Source organism: Simochromis diagramma, unplaced genomic scaffold (genome assembly GCF_900408965.1).
Source record: "Simochromis diagramma unplaced genomic scaffold, fSimDia1.1 OVJJ01000603.1, whole genome shotgun sequence".
Taxonomy (NCBI): Eukaryota; Metazoa; Chordata; class Actinopteri; order Cichliformes; family Cichlidae; genus Simochromis; species Simochromis diagramma.
This window is the reverse complement of record NW_024387414.1, coordinates 7,101,374-7,122,841: the sequence shown is the minus strand read 5'-3', so window position 1 is coordinate 7,122,841 and position 21,468 is coordinate 7,101,374. Positions and strand designations below refer to the sequence as shown.

The window sequence follows — 21,468 nt, the reverse complement described above, 5'->3', positions numbered from 1 at the left end:
AGTAGAGTCCATGTGAGTAAATTGGTGGCACACCTGTGGTCGCACATAAGACACCCCCAAAACACAAAGCCTGTTTCTTTGACATGGAAAAAATCAAGAGATATCAACCAAAACACCAGGAAAAGAATTGTAGAGCTCCATAAGTGTGGCTCAATTTGAATACAATTTGGTGCCATCTGCAATTAAGAAATACAGATAGTTTCTCTCTTTACTCTTAAAGTTAACAAATATGTTTTTTATATCTATCAATCTAAAAAAAAAATAACATTTAGTCTGATTTGATGTTACAATTAAAAAGTGTTTTTGTTTTTATCTGAAGAGTTTGTAAATATCTGGTTTCAACTGTATATTTGATGATGTTGGTGTTTGGCTTGATTGTCAGCACAAAGAGGGAGAGAGAGAAACAAAGAGAGAGAGAGAGGAGCAGAGATGGAACAAGAGCAGGTGAGACACACATGTTAGTCAAATGGTTGTTTGCCAAAACTCATAAGAACATGTATCTAGTACCTAGTGTTTATTTTTAGATACCATTTGTTACTTTTCAAATTCTATATTTATTAAGTTATGCAGGCTTGTTTGCACAACAAGGCTAAATAATTATATAAACTTTTCTGAATCTAAATAGTGGACTTTGGTAGAATTAAAAAATAAGGGTAGTGCAGGTCTATGATGATTTTTAGTGCTACTATGATCTAGTTTTAATTCTGGTTCTGGATCTTTGGTTAAGTCCTAAGTAGTCCTGATTTTGAACTGTTGTAGTCCTGTTTTAATTCCGAATCAGTTCTGGGTCTGGTTGAATTGGGGTTTAGTCCTCATGTTTTGATACAACCCCGACTTTGTTCTGCCTTGCTGCTTAATTAAAAACCTAGTTTAAGGTGTCCTGCATATGTGATTTTTTTTTTTCCTATATGAAGTCATTCTTTTTTGAACAAAATTCAAAACAGAGCCAATTAATCTTTCAGTCATTTCTACCCTCACTTAATTTCCTTTCGCTGCTCAGCTCTCACACAGTGGCTCAGCTATGCTCCAATCCCTCCATATTGTGTCCAATTACATGCGAGGATATAGGATAATATCATTATGTGAAAAACAGAGCGGGTGAGAGACGCGACAGTCAAGTGGAGTGTGCATCTGTCCTCTGAGTAAGTGAGTGAGACAGTAGACAGCGGTGAGGAGGGCTGTGCGAAAGCAAAAACACATAAACGAAGCAGCATCTGGCTGCAGTTTAAAGACTTTTTTGTCTCGGTCTTGGTCTCGTCTTGACTTGGTCTTGGTCTTGTCTTGACCTCTGGTCTTGTCGTCTACTTGGTCTTCTGGTCGATTAGGGTCTTGACTACAAGTCTATCAGATACTGATGCTTCACGTTGACCCCTGCTGGATCTTCTCACCTCTAAGGGAACTTTGCCCTTCATCATCATCATAGTCATCATCAAATCATCTGTAACTCTCCTCACAGTGTTAATCGACTTCATTTACTGGAACGTGGATGGACAGTAGGTTTTTCCATGGGTCGTGGTAGGAACTTGACAGACCAAGTGAAACCGAACAGAGAAATGATTGATTCCACCTTCTGGTTTTGTATCGTGTTTTTATATTATCCATGAATTTTATTCTCTCATTTGATTCATGGGTTGTCCTTTGCCTTAATGTTGAGTCTTTCCATGGCAGTTACAAAATCAAACGTGTAACTGCCACACTTTGGTAGAATTACTAGATGCTTCAAGTTGAGAGATAAGAAAACGTTCGGTAACTGCCCTCTCACCCCTAGAACAACATCTCGCTTCCTGACAGTTTGCCATGATTCAGTGTTTTTACTTCCTTTTTAAGCTAGCCCTTTGTGCCAATTTTACAAGCATTCGACTTCTGTTTTTCCTCTCTTTGACATGTTATTTTGCTATTTTGGCGAGTTGTTAAATCTACTTTTATTGCTGCATGCTATTTTAAGAATCCTTTAAGGCTTTTCACTGCTTTTATTTGTAGTTCTTGTCTTATTCTGACCACAGAATCGCCCACTAGATGCTTTGGAGTTGACTTTGATTATTTGACTCCCAAACTCTTTGTCCCACTGAAAATCAGGTCCCGAAAGCCAGTTTGAACAGAACAGCTGTGTAACAATGAGGCTTCTAGAGTTGTTTGATTAATATCGATCTAGTACCGCTGTGCTGCATCAGCTGATTCTCTGATTCTTTTGAGTCGATCGTTCTTTGATGACGTTTTCCAAAAACCTTACATAGTCCTTCTTGAATTTGAGATTTTCCTCTCGTTTCCCTTTTAGTTGCTTGAGCTACACAGAACCACCTGCTTATTTTCTGGTAGCTGAGTGCGTTTCATGAAGGGGAAGCGATTTTGTAGGTTTCTATTTGGTCAGCACTTGTATGCAGTGCATGTAATCCTGTCATATGCTCTTTTGCCACAAGATTTGTGTCACTGAAGTCTGACATCCAAGGTATTCTGACACAATAACACAATACATGTTAGAGCAACTGCAGGTGTTGATTCTGAAAACAAATTATGAGTTATGGCTGCAAACAAACAAATAAAAAAACAACAACAAAAAAACATTTTAAACCCACAAAATATGCAAATTTACAAATAAAAGGCTGAAGATAGAAACTGTTAATTAGCCATGCTGATAATGTACCACTAAATTTAACACACAGTAGCATTATTCACGTATAAGTTTATTAAGCGAGAGCATCCGTTCTAAAAACTCGACCTGTTATTTTAAAAAAAAAAAGGGGGGGGGGGGGCAGCTAAGTAGTAATTGTGATGCACAACAGGATAAGATAAAAGAAAGCATTGTATCATGTCGAGAGCAGCTGATCTATAGCATGTGATCACGGGAGAATTTTGGAAGATGGCTCATGTTAACCATTTTTGCTTATCTGTCCTTCGCTATGATGTTGGTATTATAATCTTGTTTAAGCTGTTTTACAGCATAAATAAAGGAGGGGGGAGTGAGCTTTAGCTTAACTTCAATCATACAGGTAAAGGTAATTAAAAAGTGAAAATAGGATCAAACGTAATAGTGGATACACCTGTGCTTTCTCGTTTCTTCAATTTGTGCGTCTTTTTTTGTCTCGTTTCTCCTCCACCGTCCCCCATTTGACCTAGAAATCAGTGTCATCTGAAGGGTCTCTCAATTTCTGAAATTATTCTGGAGTAAAGAGGACAGTGGAGACATATCAGAGGATGTGTGTGTTATAGAGTCTAGAAAGTGTGGCACACAGCTGGAACATACAAGGAAGGAGAACTCCTCAAACAACTCCTCTGTACTCATATGTTGTTTCAGTTATTTGAAATGATCAAACTGTTTGCCCTCCATTGTTTACGTGTTCGAAAAAAAGGTAAGAAATCTCTTCATAATTAAAATTAGCCCTAAATATCATGAGCACTGTTACACTGTACATCATAAAATGCAGCCGTGGGCAGGCTAAATGATTAATAAAGCAGCTGTGTCAACTATGATAACTTTATTATGCAACTGACAAAATGATTGCTCATGATTTGTCTACTCCTCTCTTCCTCGTGCCTGTGGGCGGGCGAAGAGACTCTGACTGTAAACTGCACCCCAGCTGTCATGCACTTCTCCAAAGTCCTGAGTGCATTTCTTCCAGAGAATGTGTTCCATCGAGGTGAAGGGCAAGTAATTAGGGACGGAAATACTGTTTTGGACAGTAACGACGAAGATGACGCTCTCATTAGCGACATATTTGTTATTTTTACATCTGTGTAATTTGGCTATGGGGAACGTTGATCCTTCTCCGAGGATGATCTTCACAGAAAAAGGTAGAAAAAGGAAATGTTTTTTCTTCATTTATGAGATATCAAATGCTAAAAAGTTAAAAGGGACTGGGAAGGGATTTTTATCAGCGCTTTAAAGTATGCAGTGAGGTGAATGAATATGTATTAAATGACTTTGTCGTTGTGATTCAGGAAAAAAAACATCAAGTCTTTCTTTTAAACGTACAGTCCGTATTATGCAGTTCCATTATCGTCAGAGGACGACATGCCCATGTTAACCACAAGGCGATGTGTTGGACAGAAGGCAGCTTTGTGCCTTACAATGTTTCTTTGTTTGTCTGTGGACAATTTTTTCAACAATGAGTAGTGGTTAGGACTCACTGGCAGGATGATGGTTTAGATTTAGATGTTGTTTTTTTCTTTTCTTTTTTTTCTATATTTACAAAAGAAATTAGGAATGATACGTATAAAGGCAAAGAGAGCTTTTACACACCCTCTTCTGGACAGAAATGGCTGTGAAGACTATGTTCTACACATTGTCCCTGTATCATAGTTCTTTAAGTTTTGACAATATTAACAAAACTCTACTTCACCCTCCAGTGCACGTCACTGACTTCGTTTAGCTAAACGCATTAGCATATTGTTATTTACAAAGTGGATAAACTGCTTATCTATGTAATTTCTTATCGTGCACAGACAGCTGCTTATGGTGGGTGCCCTTTTACACAACATCGTAACATTTACAAGACGCAGTCTCACTGGTTTTGTCTCCCTGATAGAGTTCAAAAGTTAAAGAGTTGAAGAATTCTGTGGAGTGCAATTTTTATTTCTAAAAAATGTTTTTGTTTGTTCTACTTTATTTTAGTCTATTTGCCGTTTATTATATTTCTGAAATCTTTTCATGACGTGCTTTCTTGGGCAGGTCTCCCACGATTTTAATGCTAAGGGACTCAATGATTAAATAAAGATTTCGAAAAAGTTTATCTGTATAACATTAACAGAACAACGTGATATTTTAGTAGAGTGTCAGTTAGATGAAGTTGTGACTTCATCTAACTGAAACTTTTTGCACTTGTTATTTTGTTTATGTAAGCAGTGGTAAACTCTTCTGACAACTGCAGAGGGTAGGTTTCATTTTCTTCTCCCTTCAGCTAAGTTTTCAAAACAACACCAACAATGCTACCATAAACCTTTTTTTTGAAGAAGTAACTGGACATGTAAAGCAGTGTCACTTTCATATTGACAGTAGTGTGGGAAAAAACTTTGTTCAGCTTTTTTACATCTTACTTAATAAAACTAGGTTACCACTGTCTACTTTAAGTAGACACAATACATCTTTGGACACCTGTTGCTTACAAATGCCATCTTTATGTGGGAAAGCGTTAAGAATGTTCCTTTAAAAATGCAAGAAAACCATAAGATTGTCATTATTATTCTCACTGTAAGACAAGGCCAATGGTTTTTGGAGTTACAAAAAAGTGCAAGAGGGATGGCAGAAATAGGATCACCAAAGTGTTTGAGTTTCATTCTTAGGAGACCTGTACTAACATGCATCAAGCATTTCAAATATATGTATATACTGGGTACTAACAATGAAGTTCAAGGCTAAACACTTATTCAACCTCTATACTCATGTCCCCCAAGCCTAGTATATTGTTGTGAAGTTTGGAGAGGATCCATAAAAACAATTGTGCGTAATATAAAGATTTTCACATTTGGTGTGATCTTGACCTGGTTTTCAACAAAATTTAATCAGCTCAAACTGTTATGGGTATGTGGATCTTGCACTACTAACAAACAGATAAATAAAATGAACTGATGACATACTCCTTGCCTTCCAGGGGCGAAAAATCATTCTTGTTGTTTATGATACTACATTATGGGTTTACCTGATGAATCTCATAATACATTCATACATTTTATCTTTCTTTTCTTGTTTTTGCTGGGTTTGTTTTTAGAAAAAGCAATGACACGGTTCAGTCTTCCCCATGACCCACCTGTACAGATTCTTTTAGAAGACCAATCAGACACTGTTTTAGCTGCTGGACAATCATACCTGAATACCTACAACTTTCAAAACCATAAGACGGTAGTAGAAATCTGTACAACCACAGTAAATGATTATACTGAGATCATTGAAATAATATTCATAATAATATCATGGGAAAGTAATAGTCCTGCATCATATATCTACATAGAGCCACAAGTTTATGCAGTGGGAGAAATGCAACAGCATAAGCAGTGAACATGTAAGTAAAACAAACAAATTTAGTTGGTTAGATTTGATTGTTTGACCACTGAAGAAATATAACAAACAATATTTGTCTTGTCTTTAAGGATTGCAGCTATAACATCACTTTGGTCCACCGGAAGAAAGATGCTAACCAGTTGTTTGTGTGTGGAACAGATGGCAATGAAAGGGTTTGCTGTAATATGGTAGGACACTGGCATCATTGTCATTGAGAACTGTTAACATCACCACAAATACAGGGTGGGCCATTTATATGGATACACCGTAATGACATGGGAATGGTTGGTGATATTAAAGTCCTGTTTGTGGCACATTAGTATATGTGAGGGGGCAAACTCCTCAAGATGGGTGGTGACCATGGTGGCCATTTAGAAGTCGGCCATCTTGGATACAACTTTTGTTTTTTTCAATAGGAAGAGGGCCATGTGACACATCAAACTTATTGGTAATGTCACAAGAAAAAAACAATGGTGTGCTTGGTTTCAACGTAACTTTATTCTTTCATTAGTTATTTACAAGTTTCTGACCCCTTATAAAATGTGTTCAATGTGTTCATTGTGTTGGATTGTCAATGCAACCCTCTTCTCCCACTCTTCACACACTGATAGTAACACCGCAGGAGAAATGCCAGCACAGGCATCCAGTATCTGTAGTTTCAGGTGCTGCACATCTCATATCTTCACACCATAGACAATTGCCTTCAGATGACCCTTCAACTGGCCCACGATGACCAATCCACTTTCCAGGAAACTGTTCATCTAGGAATGCTCGGACCTGGCACCCATAATGTGGTGGTGCACAATCTTGCTGGAAAAACTCAGGGAACGTGCCAGCTTCAGTGCATAAAGAGGGAAACACATCATCATGTAGCAATTTCAAATATCCAGTGGCCTTGAGGTTTCCATTGATGAAGAATGGACCCACTATCGTTGTACCCCATGTACCACACCAAACCATCACTTTTGTTGTTCCAACAGCCTTGGAAGGATCCATCCAATGTGGGTTAGTGTCAGACCAATAGCGGTGGTTTTGTTTGTTAACTTCACCATTCACATAAAAGTTTGCCTCATCACTGAACAAAATCTTCTGTGTGAACTGAGGGTCCTGTTGCAATTTTTGTTTTGCCCATTCTGCAAATTCTGTGCTCCGATCTGGGTCATCCTCATTGAGATGCTGCAGTAGCTGGAGTTTGTAAGGGTGCCATTTGTGAGTAGCTAATATCCGCCAAAGGGATGTTCGACTAATGCCACTCTCCAGTGACATGCAATGAGTGCTACGCTGTGGGCTCTTGCTGAATGAAGCTAGGACATTAGTGACAGTTTTCTTGCATCCACATTTTGGCAAATCCAACTCTGAACCAGTTTCACGAAACTTAGCAAGCAGTTTGCTGACTGTAGCATGGGAGATGGGTGGTCTCGTAGGGTGTCTTGCATTGAAATCTACTGCAATGACCCGGTTACTGCGTTCACCAGATATCAACATGATTTTGATGCGCTCCTCACGTGTTAACCTCTTCAACATGTCAATGGCTGTGAACAAAGAGAAACTTGTAAATAACTCATGAAAGAATAAAGTTACGTTGAAACCAAGCACACCATTGTTTTTCTTGAGACATTACCAATAAGTTTGATGTGTCACATGGCCCTCTGCCTATTGAAAAAACAAAAGTTGTATCCGAGATGGCCGACTTCTAAATGGCCACCATGGTCACCACCGATCTTGAGGGGTTTGCCCCCTCACATGTACTAATGTGCCACAAACAGGACTTCAATATTACCAACCATTCCCATGTTTTTACGGTGTATCCATATAAATGGCCCACCCTGTACTGTTAGTGGTGCCTTTCACTGGGTTGAGTAGCCACTTGTACTTTTACATATTTAAATCAAAAATATTTTGGTTATGCAATGAAGAAAATAAATCACAGCACTTCCTGCTTACCCACATGTGGTTGTTTTAAAACTATATATATAGAAACTGAGTGTTGGGTATGCATGTATGCTACATGTGATGTGCATTGGGGACCATACATTAAGATGTGCTGTGCTTTTTTTTTTATAGGATTTAACAGTGGAGGCCCCCATGTGCCTTCCCTCTGAAAATATCGCAAACTTAATAGAAGGTATAGAAAGATTTAACATAAAGGAGGGTGAACCATCAGTTTTTATAGGTGAGTTTTTCTACATGAGGATGCTCTATAATAAATCCCCTGATGAATCCCTGCTATTTCATTCATTTGTTTTCAATGATTGTGTAATTTGCAGAAAGTCTGTGCTCTTGTCAAAACTACTAACATCCTTTAATCAACTCAATCCATTCTAAAGGTTGCTTCTTTTTCTTATTGCTATTATATTCAACTAGTTTCTCCCCATTTGCACATCCCTATAAAACCTTAATTTGCAACTGTTTTTTCCAGATTCTGAACAGAGTGCAGCTCTCTACATAACACGCTCTGGATCTGATGAATCTGTTGGCATTCACAAATTTGGTAAAGCAAGAGTGGGGCCAAAGAACCACGATAAAGGTATTTTCATAAAGTTAGAGCCAGAGACACCTTATTTAGTGAAATTACATCACTCTAAATGTTTGGATTCAAATAAATATTTTGTCTTTCAATGTTTAGAGCAGCATTATGTAGGATTGGTGCTCAGCAAACGTGAAGAGGATCCCTCCCAGAACAGAGTTTATGGCTTCTATAGGGAGAAAAGCAAAGACAATGGACTGTTCAGTGAAATGTGGCTCCCCTTTGTGACCCGGGTTTGCATGGTAAGACCAAAATAGTTTGAAAATTTGTATTAAGTGCCACCAACGTTAAAAAATTAAATAAACATAAATACATCATGACTGATTGACTGTCCATTGCTTCTAGGCAGATGTTGGTGGTCCCAAGAACAATTTGCAGTTTACCTGGACATCCCAGATGAATGCCAGGCTCTTCTGTGGAGATCGTAACAGAAAACAGCATTTCTCTGAACTGGTGGATGTTTCCACTGTGGATGCAGATCGATGGCAGGATACAAAGATTTATGCACTCTTTAGAAATGAATGGTAGGACTCTGATGATATTTATTTTGATGCTAATAATAATGATATAGTTATAATTTACTCTGTTTCTGTGACTAGCTATTTGTGTAATCGAATCATCTGCTTCCAAACTTCCAAACAATATCCTTTCATGGTGATAAAAGGACACTTTGTTCTTTTTAAGCCGTTCCCTACCAGTTTCTTATTTTCTCATTCTGTGTGGTCAGCTGCTTTTTCAACTCTCTCTCTCTCTTTTTTTTTTCTCTTTTTTTTTTTTAACCTTGGACCAGTCTACTCATTTTGCTGCAAATGTCTCAGACAAACCTACAATGTGTCTCCCTGCAGGGGGATGAGTGCTGTCTGCATCTACACAATAGGAGACATTGACAAAATCTTCACAAACTCCCCATTCAAAGGCTACACAAAAGCTGAGATGGACAGGCCAAGGATGGTATGGAATATTCAAATTGGTCTAAAGTGAAAAATTTAATAACAGCTACCATCACAAGAAGATCCCTGTCTTTTTGGGGGGCCGGAGTATATAAACAAGAATAGAATAGCCCTTTATTATAATTTAAACCAATGGTTAAGTGTAGTCACTGAGTGAAAAATAGCTTTTAAATATTTTTCTTTCACCTTGACGATATTAAATTAATTAAAAAAACTAAATTAAAAGGTTTTAGATTTGTTTTTAAAACAGTCATTTGGAAACTGAAAAAGTAAACCAGAGGTTTACAGGCTTATTGACCAGTCATCTGGTGTTCAGCCAGTCTAAGTTAAGCACCTTATTTCTTCAGTGCGTTGATGATAGCACCAAGCTTCCAGTGGAAACCCTGAAGAAGATTGAAAAGACTTCAGAGATGGAGCAGCTGGTTCATCCTGTGGGAAACTCTGGCCTTCTTCTCTTCAATCACCAGAGCTATACTCACATCCAAATTGATGGCTCACCAAACAGGAGAACCAGTCACCACACTGTTATCTTCTTATCTTTAAGTGAGTAAAAACAATAATCTGAAGTAGTAAAAATGCTAAGAAGAATATGCTATAATGTATGTTTGTGTATATCTGAGATCATAACTCAGGGCGAAAATAGTGCAGTAACCAAATCTCCTTGATTGATGCGGGAGGTGCTGTGATCACAGCCATGTAATTATGAATGTATTAAAAGAATATAATATTATTCAACGGGTTTACCTGAGTTTGAAGACCAAAAATGAACAGAACCTCAGAGAGAGAGAGTGGAGTGGCTGAGGTGCATTTGTGCATTTAGATGGGTTTTAATATTTAGTATCATCCCTGCTTCTTTTTGTGGTTTTCCGCAGACAATGGAGGAATTCATAAAGTATTGCACAATAAAAATGATACCTTTCTCATTGCTGAGTTTCGACCATTCAACTACACAGAACAGATCAGCTTCATCCTTCACCCAGCTTCTGTGAGTACCAGTGTTCCCTACAGAACAATATATCCTCCACTAAACCATATAGGTGTGTGAGTATGGAAAACTACTTAGATGCTCCTGAAAAGGAACATCAAACTTACATCTGTAAATTAACTCCAGTGGAGTTTTTTGTTTTTGTTTAGAAATGGCCGAGTACATTAAGAAAACTTGTCCATCGTTACAGAAAAAGCTGTATGTGAACAATGGAAGTCAACTGGTCCAACTTGATGTAGCAGACTGCTCCCAGTATGGAGATACCTGCCAGGACTGTATGTTATCCAGAGATCCTTACTGTGGCTGGGATGGCACCCAGTGCATACGTGACACAAAGTAAGACCTCGGAGCTTTATGGAACTCATATCTGGAGAATATGCAGAATAATTCTTCGCAACCAAAGATTGCATGAAGTAGCCTTACATTTTTCTAACAGCAAGCTGAAATAAAAATGTAATGTTTACTAATACAAACATTATTAAGAACCTACCAATGTTACCACCATAGGTTGCAAGATCATGTACATTGTAAAAGATGGTCATATTTATAAAAACAATGTTCCTTAGTATTCAAACACTCCTCAGTGTACCTCTTGATTCATACACAGGTGTGATTCACATCCTATAACGTCATACTAGCACGCCCTGAAATGTGTACATAATATGCAACATTATTAGCTTACTTTTTGCCAGTGGTGTTGCACCACCTGACAAAGCTTGATGGATGAATCACTGCACACTTCATCAAGGATGAAGCAGCACTTAGGAAATACAATGTCCCGTAAATCATGTTATCACAATATTTCAACACTCACTGACACTCATTGGAGCTTTTGTTTATGAATTTGTCCTACTGTAGTACAGCTCTACTGCTTTATGAAAAGCTAGTGTACTGTGTAACAACCAGTTATCACCCAACGGGTGTTAGGCTTTTTTGTTCAACTAACTAAAGCTGATGCAAGTCAAGATACTTCAGCATAATTTCAATTAATTTAAAGGGATATACTTGGGAGGAGTAAGGTTCCTGTGGGTTCCTGTAAATGTTAGTTTTCTATCAACTGCCAGGATGTTGGTTACATACTGTCTAATGTAAACATACACTATGTTTTGCAGTGGGATATGGCATGATGCAGCCACTGGGAACCTAGCCATCTGTCAAGAACACGCTGAAAAAGGTATTTAATTTCAGGAACCTGCAAAATTTGGACAGAGCCCCAAACTATCTGCATAGATATATCAGAATCAGCATACTTTAAGACAAGACAAGACAAGACAAGACTTTATTAATCCCTCGGGTGGGTTCTTCTGGGAAATTCGGTTTCCAAAACACACACACACACACATATATATAAATACAGATACATATATAAATAAAATATACGAAGGGGATAAATAGAATAAATAGGAATAAAAATGAAAATACAAGTGAATTGCACATTTCAAGTATGGAGTCTATTGCACCGTTGACTATTAACAAAAGTATTGCACAAAAGGTATTGCACAGTGAAGTGAAGAGGCAATATGTCTGTGAAGGTTCTCAGTCATCCAGGTCATCGTAGTCAAAGGAGCTTGCAAAGAAAAGCGTCTGGACTTCTTTAAGTTGCTTGAAGACGTTTCACCTCTCATCCGAGAAGCTTCTTCAGTTCTAAGGTCAAATGGTGGAGAGTCCCAGATATAAACCTAGTGGGAGTAACCCCCCACAGAGGGACAAAAGGACCCCCTGATGATCCTCTAGTCGCCTGAGCCAAGGTGGGAAACTGGGTGTGGGTCCAAATCAGCCAGAGTTTCGGGTGTGTTCATTGTGAAACCTGGCCCCACCTTATCATGCGAATTCCTGAGGTCAGATGGCCCAGGATGTGAGTGGGCGTTAAGGCGTCTGGGAAGGGATCTCAAAACTGGATTATAGATGGCAGAGAGTTGGTGTCGTAAACCCCCGCCTCTGTTCAAAGATGGTCGCTCACAGTGGACATAAATGGCTTCTTTCACTCCTCTTTCAAACCATCTGTCCTCTCTGTCCAAAATGTGAACATTGGCATCCTCGAAAGAGTGTCCTTTATCCTTAAGATGCAGATGGACTGCTGAGTCTTGTCCTGTGGAGGTGGCTCTTCTATGTTGTGCCATGCGCTTGTGAAGTGGCTGTTTGGTCTCTCCAATGTAGAGGTCTGAGCATTCCTCGCTGCACTGTACAGCATACACCACATTGTTAAGTTTGTGTCTTGGCGTTTTGTCTTTCGGGTGAACCAGTTTCTGTCTGAGCGTGTTGCTGGGTCTGAAATACACTGGGATGTCATGCTTGGAGAAAACTCTCCTGAGTTTCTCTGACACACCGGCTACATAGGGGATGACAATGTTGTTGCGTCTGTCCTTCTTATCCTCCCTCGCTGGTGTCTGTTGGGGGTTACTCCCACTAGGTTTATATCTGGGACTCTCCACCATTTGACCTTAGAACTGAAGAAGCTTCTCGGATGAGAGGTGAAACGTCTTCAAGCAACTTAAAGAAGTCCAGACGCTTTTCTTTGCAAGCTCCTTTGACCAAGTGAAGAGGCACTACAGCTTAGTTGTTCCCCCCTCCTTTGTCCTCCTGAGTTAAACAGTTTGATGGCGTGTGGGACAAAGAAGTTTTTAAGTCTGTTAGTTCTTGTCTTGGGGAGAAGCAACCTGTCACTGAACAGACTCTTCTGGTTGTTAATGGCCGTGTGCAGAGGATGCCCAGTATTGTTCATAATGTCCAGCAGCTTTTTTTAGTGTCCTTTTCTCTGCCACTGTCACCAGAGTGTCCAGCTTCATGCCGACCACAGAGCTAGCCTTCCTGATCAGTTTCTCCAGCCTGGATGAGTCCTTCTTTGCTGTGCTGCTCCCCCAGCACACCACAGCATAGAAAAGTACTCCAGCAACCACTTTATTAATCCCTCGGGAAATTATGTGGGTTACAGCTGCTCCAGCACAGTAACATTAACAAAAATAGACTGAACTATTTAACAATACAATATGTTAACATACAAGGAATAGCACAATATATACAAATCACCAAATAATAAATATCCAGGGTTGACAGATGCAATTATAAATAACTATCAAGAATATTCACAGCAACATTACTGAGTAGAAAAGAGCATGTGCAAAAAGGATGTAACTATTGCAGTGTTTACATTGTATTAGATAGAGGAGTTGTACAGGGAGATGGCCACAGGCAGGAATGATTTCCTGTGTCGTTCAGTGGTGCTTTTTGGAAATCTCAGTCTCTCACTGAACGTGCTCCTGTGACTAGCCAGCGTGTCATGGAGTGGGTGGGTGGTATTATCCAACATTGTCTTTATCTTGGAAAAACTTTCGCCCCTCTGACACCACCTTAAGAGAGTCCAGCTCCATATCCACATTACTGGCCCTGCAGATAACTTTATTTAGTCTGTCGGCATCAGCAATCCTTAACCTGCTCCCCCAGCATGCAACAGCATAGAGGATAGCACTGGCCACAACAGACTCGTAGAAAATCCTGAGCATTGTCCGACAGATGTTGAAGGACCTCGGCCGCCTCAGAAAATAGAGACGACTCTCGCCCTTCCTATAAAGTGCAGTAGTGTTTCTAACCCAGTCCACTTTATTGTCTATGTGTACTCCAAGGTATTTATATGTCCACGTTGACCCCATGGATTGAAACAGGGGTCAAGGGTTTTCTGGTCTTCCTAAAATCAACAGTCAATTCCTTGGTCTTTCCCATGTTGAGCTGCAGATGTTTCTGCTCACACCACATGACAAAGGAGTCGACCACAGCGCAGTACTCTGACTCATCACCCCTGCTGATGCATCCAACCACTGCAGAGTCATCAGAAAACTTCTGGAGATAGCAGGTCTCTGTGCAGTGGCTGAAGTCTGTGGTGTAGAGGGTGAAGAGGAAGGGGGAGAGGACAGTCCCTTTTGTTTCCCCTGTGTTGCTGATTACCTTGTCAGACACAACGAGACCACACATATTGTGGTCTTCTTGTCAGGTAATCAAAAATCCAGGACACCAGAGAAGCATCCACTTGCATTGCTGTTAGTTTATCACCCAGGAAGGTCGGCCTGATGGTGTTGAATGCACTGGAAAAGTCAAAAAACATGACCTATGCAGCACTCGCTGGCTGGTCCAAATGGGTGTAGACACGATTGAGCAGGTAGAGATGATGGCGTCCTCATTTCCGAGTAAGGACTGGTAAGCAAATTGAAGGGGATTCTGATGTGGTCTGACTATGGGTCGGAGTAGGTCCAGGATGAGTCTTTCCAGGATTTTCTTGATGTGGTAGGTCAGTGCCCACAGGCCCGTAATCCTGGGGGTCAGCACTGGGACCCTCTGCACACTCAGACTCAACATGAACAGTTTATGAAAGACTCCACAAAGCTGGGGGGCACAGGCCTTGAGGACACGGGGACTCAGTCCATCTGGTCCAGCAACCTTGCCTCCTCATTTGCCTCTGAACCTGGTCTTGAGTGAAAGTGATGCGTGGCAGCCTCGCTTCTGTCAGTCTGCTCCAGGGCAGCTGTGGCTACAACTGTAGCTGCCTCCACCAGTGTGTGAATGTGAGAGTGAATGAATAGTGGTATTGTAAAGCGCTTTGAGGGTCTCGAAAAGTGCTATATAAATGCAATCCATTATTATTATTATTGTGAATGCGTTCCAGCAACTGGAAGAAATCTTGGTTTGCCTTCTTTTTTTCACGATATGCTCTCTTTCATGTTGTTTTCCTATTGGTTGGAATGTAGATGTGGGTTTTAGCAGCAGTCACATGGTTATATTAAATTTCTGACACTATCAAAACTTTTAATGAGACATTTGAAAGGTTTTTACCGATACATTTTCAATCTGATGGCTTATCTATTGCTTCCTAAAAAAAATGTTTCAACCATTTTTCCAAAGAGCTTAGTGCACTGGATTTGTGAGAAGAAATCAGAAATTAAAAAAAAAAAAAGATGTAAAACAAAAACATGGCTAAGCTAAATGGGCGTTCTTGTGTTTTTTTCCACAGAATTTCCAAATCCAGAAAAAGATGTTGTCAGATTTCACGCAAAGCATTTTCTGCAATGCCCAGTATCCTCCCGTCATGCTCAGTACAGTTGGCACCACCTTCAAAACTCCTCATCTTGCATCGGGAAGCCAGATCATTGCCTTTATTTGATCAACAGCATGGGACCTGAGCAGGAAGGAACTCATACCTGTGTATCAGAAGAAATGGGTTACAGGAAAATCCTGGCACAGTACCAACTACAGCTGGGGAACAAGGTGGTTGGTTTACAGTCAAAGCCAATGATCTGGGTTTGTCTCATGGTGGTTCTGATTCAGATGTTGTGATGTTAGTTCCTCAGAGTTGTGATACTATAAAAAAAAATTTCATTATTCTTTAATTTATTTTTATTTTTTTAACTAAAATAAAACTCTATTACTTCTAATACTTTGAGCTGCAGCTCGGGATGTAGAGCAAGCCATTATTGTAGAGTTTTGATATCTGGTTTCGCAAATGTCCTTGGACGAGATCAGTTGCCACCAATGCATTCATTAGCGTGTGTGAGAGAGAGAGATTAAAAAACAAACTGCAGTTATACAGCCACGCTCCAAAGCTTTTCTTTTTTTGAGGGGCTAATTCATTCATTTTTTTCTTCTTATGGAAAAAATATATTGAATATCAGTTGGACTCAGGCTTGTTGACAGTATTAAAAGCTGAAGTTCAGTGGTATAAAATGCTGTCTGTGGTAATTTTTAGAAATTAATTGCAGTGTTGCATGCAGTACATGCACGCATGTCAATCAATATTGATTGATTCATTTTTTTTATTCTTTCCTGTAACTGTTGCATCTGCTTCCTGTAATTTGAAATTCTGCCAGAATGTACACAGTGCACGTTATAAATTTCCGGCCATGTGTCTTAGCTCATGTAGATTTCCAAACACTGACCCAGTTTCTGTTTGTTCAGAGTTCGGTTAATAAATAGAAGAAACACTCAGACACTTTTCCCCTATTTTTGAGTGAAACCTGATCATAAATTCCAAGTAGAAAGGTAAGACTTTTGACCTCACAGTGCTTTAGGATAGCAAGCAAGTTGCTGCTTTTCACATCCTTAACCTGGCAGTACAAATGAAGCTACAAACAAAACAAAAAGAGATTTAATTTATCACATTTTTGCAGTTACGTGAGTCCAAAAAAATACCACATCTAAACATTTCAACCATCTTTTCAACATATAAACTAAAGGAAATAAACTGCAAATGTTTACAACATGCGTCTGTCTTTTTCAGAGTCTCTCATGTTAGTGTCTGATGATAAACAACTCCAAACATGTTACCACAAAAAACGCGCTGATGGGTCTCATTCTCCATAAAGTGAATAAACACCTCTCACAATATAAACACAGACCATTACCATGTGAACCTCCTGGTTAACATCCATAAAGAAAAGGGTTATTTTGGCACCTCACATCTTTCATCTGCATTCATGCTAGTGCTGATCCACAATGATAGCAAACCCTTTTTATATATATATATATAGTGGTCTATTTTAGACAAACCTTTAGCATGGTGTTGTTATGGAGCACATGTGCCAGGCAGATTAGGAGTCATTCAGGAGAAACTAGGAACTAACTAGGCTTTATTGGAGAAGCACAGGACACACTGAGCACACAGCTAAACGGAGCTGGAAGACTGTTTACTTAGCCTGGCAGGGTGAAGGACACTGTCTCAGCTGAACTCTGGACATATATACACATGCAGATGTACACTCATCCCCCCTCCCCCTCCAAACGCCTTCGACGCTTATTCCCCTCCGATGCTGACGGTGGATCAAGGAGACCAGCGCTTATGCTGCAGGCCCAGATGCACTGTGTACATTGGCTGTGTCTCACCCTTTACCCACCCCTGTTGCTTGTCATGTGTTTCTTTGGTGTATTAAGAGGGTTTTTTTTCATGTGCTATGTACAGAGGTGTTTTTTTCTGTTCTCAAACTGATCTCCCTGTTGGAGCTCAGTCTGGGGGGAGTTATTTTTTTCTCCTTATCTTTCCTCATGTTGTGCATTTTCCATTGTTATACCTCTGACCTGTCTTCCCCATGTGATGTTTGTGTCATGTATGTATGGTCAGAAGGGTAAGATGGCGCTGGCAAAGGTCGGCAGCCTTAACCCAATTTCCTTCGGGGTCAACCTTCAGGATCAATAAAGTTTAATTGAATTGAATTGAATAGAAGAAGTTCGATTACAGCAGAACTTTCCAAAAGAAAGTTTTAGCTGAAGCTACTTGGGGAAAAAAAAAATCAGAACACTTATAGGTTTACAATGTTTTTATTTCGTTTTTTAAAGTGTCAGCAAAAGCAGAAACCCACTTAAGTAAACTGCATATAGTGCTCATAGTATATACAGATAGAAACATTAAACTATTAATGAGGTTGTGCAGTAAGTGTGCGAACACTAACACTTCCTTTCACAAACCAGGCTGTGGATGGCACTGTTACATTAAGAAAGATAAAGATTTTTCTATGAGTCTGCTTTGGCCAGTGCTATCCTCTATGCTGTTGCACGCTGGGGGAGCAGGTTGAAGGTTGCTGATGCCAACAGACTAAATAAACTGATCCGCAAGGCCAGTAATGTTGTGGGGATGCACGTTCAGCGAGAGACTGAGATGACCAAAAAGCACCACTGAACGACACAGGAAATCATTCCTGCCCGTGGCCATCTCCCTGTACAACTCCTCTATCTAATACACTGTAAACACTGCAATAGTTACACCCTTTTTGCACATGCTCTTTTCTACTCAGTAATGTTGCAGTGAATATTCTTGATATTAATTCATAAATACCTCAGTAAATCATTGATATTTATTATTGAGTGATTTGTCTATATTGTGCAATTTCTTACATTTGTAAATCTGTAACATATTGTATTGTTAAATAGTCTCGTCTGTTTCTGTTACTGTATTGGAGCAACTGTAACCCACATAATTTCCCGAGGGATTAATAAAGTATGCTGATTCTGATAACAGAATATTACTTTAACACTAGTTAATGAAAAAATATGTTTCATGTAGTGAAGTTGGATTTGCTATACATATAATATTTGAGCATAGCCACCACGATAGGAAACTTTCCTATCAGTCACTCATCAGTTACTGAGGTCTGTAAGAAGTCCATCACCTTGATGTTCTCAAGCAGAACATTGCAAAAGAGGGACAGATCAGACTGAAAAACCAAGGAGACCTGACCATCACAAGAAGGTCCCCGCGTCATTGTCTTTTTGGACTAACTGAGGCCATAAGCAAGCAATGCGGGAAAAAACAGTTGTTTAAGGCATTTCCACTTTGCATTCAGTCTAATCAGACTAGCTTTCCAATATGGTAACGCATTCCTTACTTCACTACTTATTTACCCCTTCACTAAGAGGTGGCGGAGTCCACTACAAGTTTCCTACCTGTACCTGTGCTCATAAAAGGAAAAACCCCAGCCCCGCCTACCAGGGGCGGTTCCCAGACCCAGGTCTCACCTGTCACATTCATGCATCCTTTTGTTAAGATTTCACTTTAATGTTTATCAGTCGTCACATGTGCATTCTCAGACTTTAGTATTTTCACGTTTTGCAGCCTGACTATTTATTTTAAGTTCGAAGCTCACTCTTAGAAACATCAAATTCACTCTTGACATACATAAACACACAAAAAAAGTAAAAAACTAACATCGTTGTCTTTTTGACCGCACCCACCCAGGTAGTACAGGACCCAGACGTGCCTCGTTCCATCTCGCTCCTTCCCCAAAAAAACTGGAGTCTAGCTTGACACATTTTCTGCTCTTCCCTGTTTACGTGCTTACGTGGGTGTTTACGTGCGTGTGTACGGACTTTGCGCCCTCTCGAAACGTCATGAGACCATAAAATGTAGCCGTAGGCGTGATATAAAAATAAAAAAATGGGCGGTGCAGCTGTGTAGTACCTCTAGACATTTCTCTTTCAATGCTATTTTCTATCGAGATCAAGAACAAGTAATTGGGAAAATAATTTTCTGAACTATTGGATCCATCTTATAATATCGTGCCTGAAGATCTGGAAGATGAGGTTCTCATTAGTGGCATGTCTATTTTTTTTACCCATCTGTTGTCTGGCTGTGGGAAACGATCGTTCTCCGAGGATGATATTCACAGAGAAAGGTAGGAAATGTTTTTTGTTTCTCTTTTTAACTAAGATAAAAAATAGTGTAAACATGAGTCATAAAGCCCAAAATCGGGAAAATCTTCTCAATCATGTTAAGTGACTTCCTGGCATACTTTACGTCTATTAAAGTCTATAGTCTATGACTATAATCAATATGAATCATTGTGATTCAGGACAAAAACACGACGTATTCCTTTCAAAAGTACAGTAGGTATTATTCAATCCCGTTAAAGTGTGTGTCCACCATACATATGGCTCAGAAGATCATCATTGCCTAATAATCTCTGACGCTATATAGAAAAAAATGCACATAAATGTATATTTTTACATTATTGGGGGCTACATAAGCAATCACTTGATGACAGCGCCCCCAGCAATGTCTCCGTATTATGAGAATAGTTTGCACTTTTGGGATGTTTCAGGTAAAGTGTGTTTTAAGTCTCCAACACTGATACTTGTCATGAAATATCTTCATGTTCGTCTCTCCAGCTGTTGCAACAAAAGTCTTATTTATTATTGATAAGGCACACTGTTAACATAACATTAGAATACAATGTCAGAATATAATACTAAAACTGCATTATTATTACTACCTTTGCTAAAGTTATCTTTAGGGACGCTATGATGAAATTTAGGGGGTGGTTGTGCACCCCTAAAAAAGGGTCTACACGTGGCTTTGGATGGACAGACGTTAAGTTTCCTGGTTTTTTCAGAAAGACTCCTACGCTGTTCAGTTTTAGGCCCCCTGTTCTTTAGTTTTTTCTTCTATACTTGCAAATAACACCTGGAATGCTATGTTAACATGTAAAGAGAATCTTTACACAGATGTTTTAGGCTCTTCTGAGTCAAACTTGAGGAATGTCTGGCTGTTTTTGAACAGCTGCAGACATCATTGTATACTACGAAGTTGCTCAGTTGATACATTTCCTTCTTATCTAAGTAAGTTGCTATCACTTATGTGCAGCTACTTATGCTGGGTGCCCAAATTCTACAACTTGCTCAGACATTAAAGTCTTATTTGCTTCCTGTTTATGGGACAAGTGTGTTAGAGCCCAATGCACTTATAAAGAATTCTGTAGCTGCAGAGTGCAAATTGTGTTACTAAGCTGGACTTTGATAATGTTCTTTGTTTGTTCTAATTTCCTATATTTATGTGTTGTTGCTTTAATTTATATTTTCATAACATTGTTTCCTGGTCAAGTGTCCCATGAAATAAAGAGTTGCATCCATTTAAAGAAATGTTTAAAAGGTTCTATGTACAAAGGAAGGCATGTAAAAGAATAAAGACGTTAGGGTTTCAATTAGTGGAAGTTTAATTATTGACTTTTTCACCACGTTTTGACACTTACACTGAATTCCATTTAGCTTCTCCAGTTTCAGGGGTTTGATAGAGTTCATACTGGGTTTAGCTAATTAATATATTATATAATATTAACATTTATATCATTTTATTTCGTATGAGACCATTGCTCTTTTGATTACATTTTTCAGAAAGCCTCGTCATTGCTGCAGTTAGAAGAAGTAATTTAGCTTATAAAGCACACTGACTTTCTCAGTAAAAGTGTGCAAACCAAAAAATTGCTTCAGTCAGTTGATTAACATCAGGTCAACGCCCTGTACTTTCAGTAAGCACTAACATCTGCTGATGTGTACTTTTCTTCTCAGATTACAAAAGTAATAATTTGAAACAAAAAGAAAACCTTCACCTTTAAACACAGAATAAACTTAATATTTATAACTAAAAGCTCATATTAGCAAGTTTGTTACAGTAAAAACCTAAAACTCTCACATTCTGATTTCTGTAATGTGGGTGAGGGCGTAACAAAGTAACAAAAATTGATCCCCAAAGGGTTTGGGATTCATT

At 39.2% G+C, this 21,468-nt stretch overlaps 1 protein-coding gene across 5 annotated transcripts in view; it reads left to right on the top strand.

Moving 5' to 3' along the window:
• Positions 1-1,263: 1,263 nt before the first annotated feature.
• Positions 1,264-21,468, top strand: part of LOC120720924 (semaphorin-4D-like) — a 34,593-nt gene continuing 14,388 nt past the window's right edge. For 2 of the 5 annotated variants that reach the window (XM_040010796.1, XM_040010794.1), the window contains exon 1: positions 19,307-19,600. Coding sequence is in view for 4 of the 5 variants with exons in the window: in XM_040010794.1 (XP_039866728.1) it covers positions 19,504-19,600 (97 nt within the window). In the remaining variant the exon portion in view is untranslated. Of the gene's footprint in view, positions 3,790-5,702; positions 5,834-5,942; positions 5,994-6,081; positions 6,181-8,056; positions 8,166-8,411; positions 8,520-8,618; positions 8,762-8,864; positions 9,044-9,364; positions 9,471-9,816; positions 10,013-10,341; positions 10,455-19,306; positions 19,601-21,468 lie in introns of those variants that run through there. The other 3 variants (XM_040010793.1, XM_040010795.1, XM_040010797.1) reach the window with 3 other exon arrangements.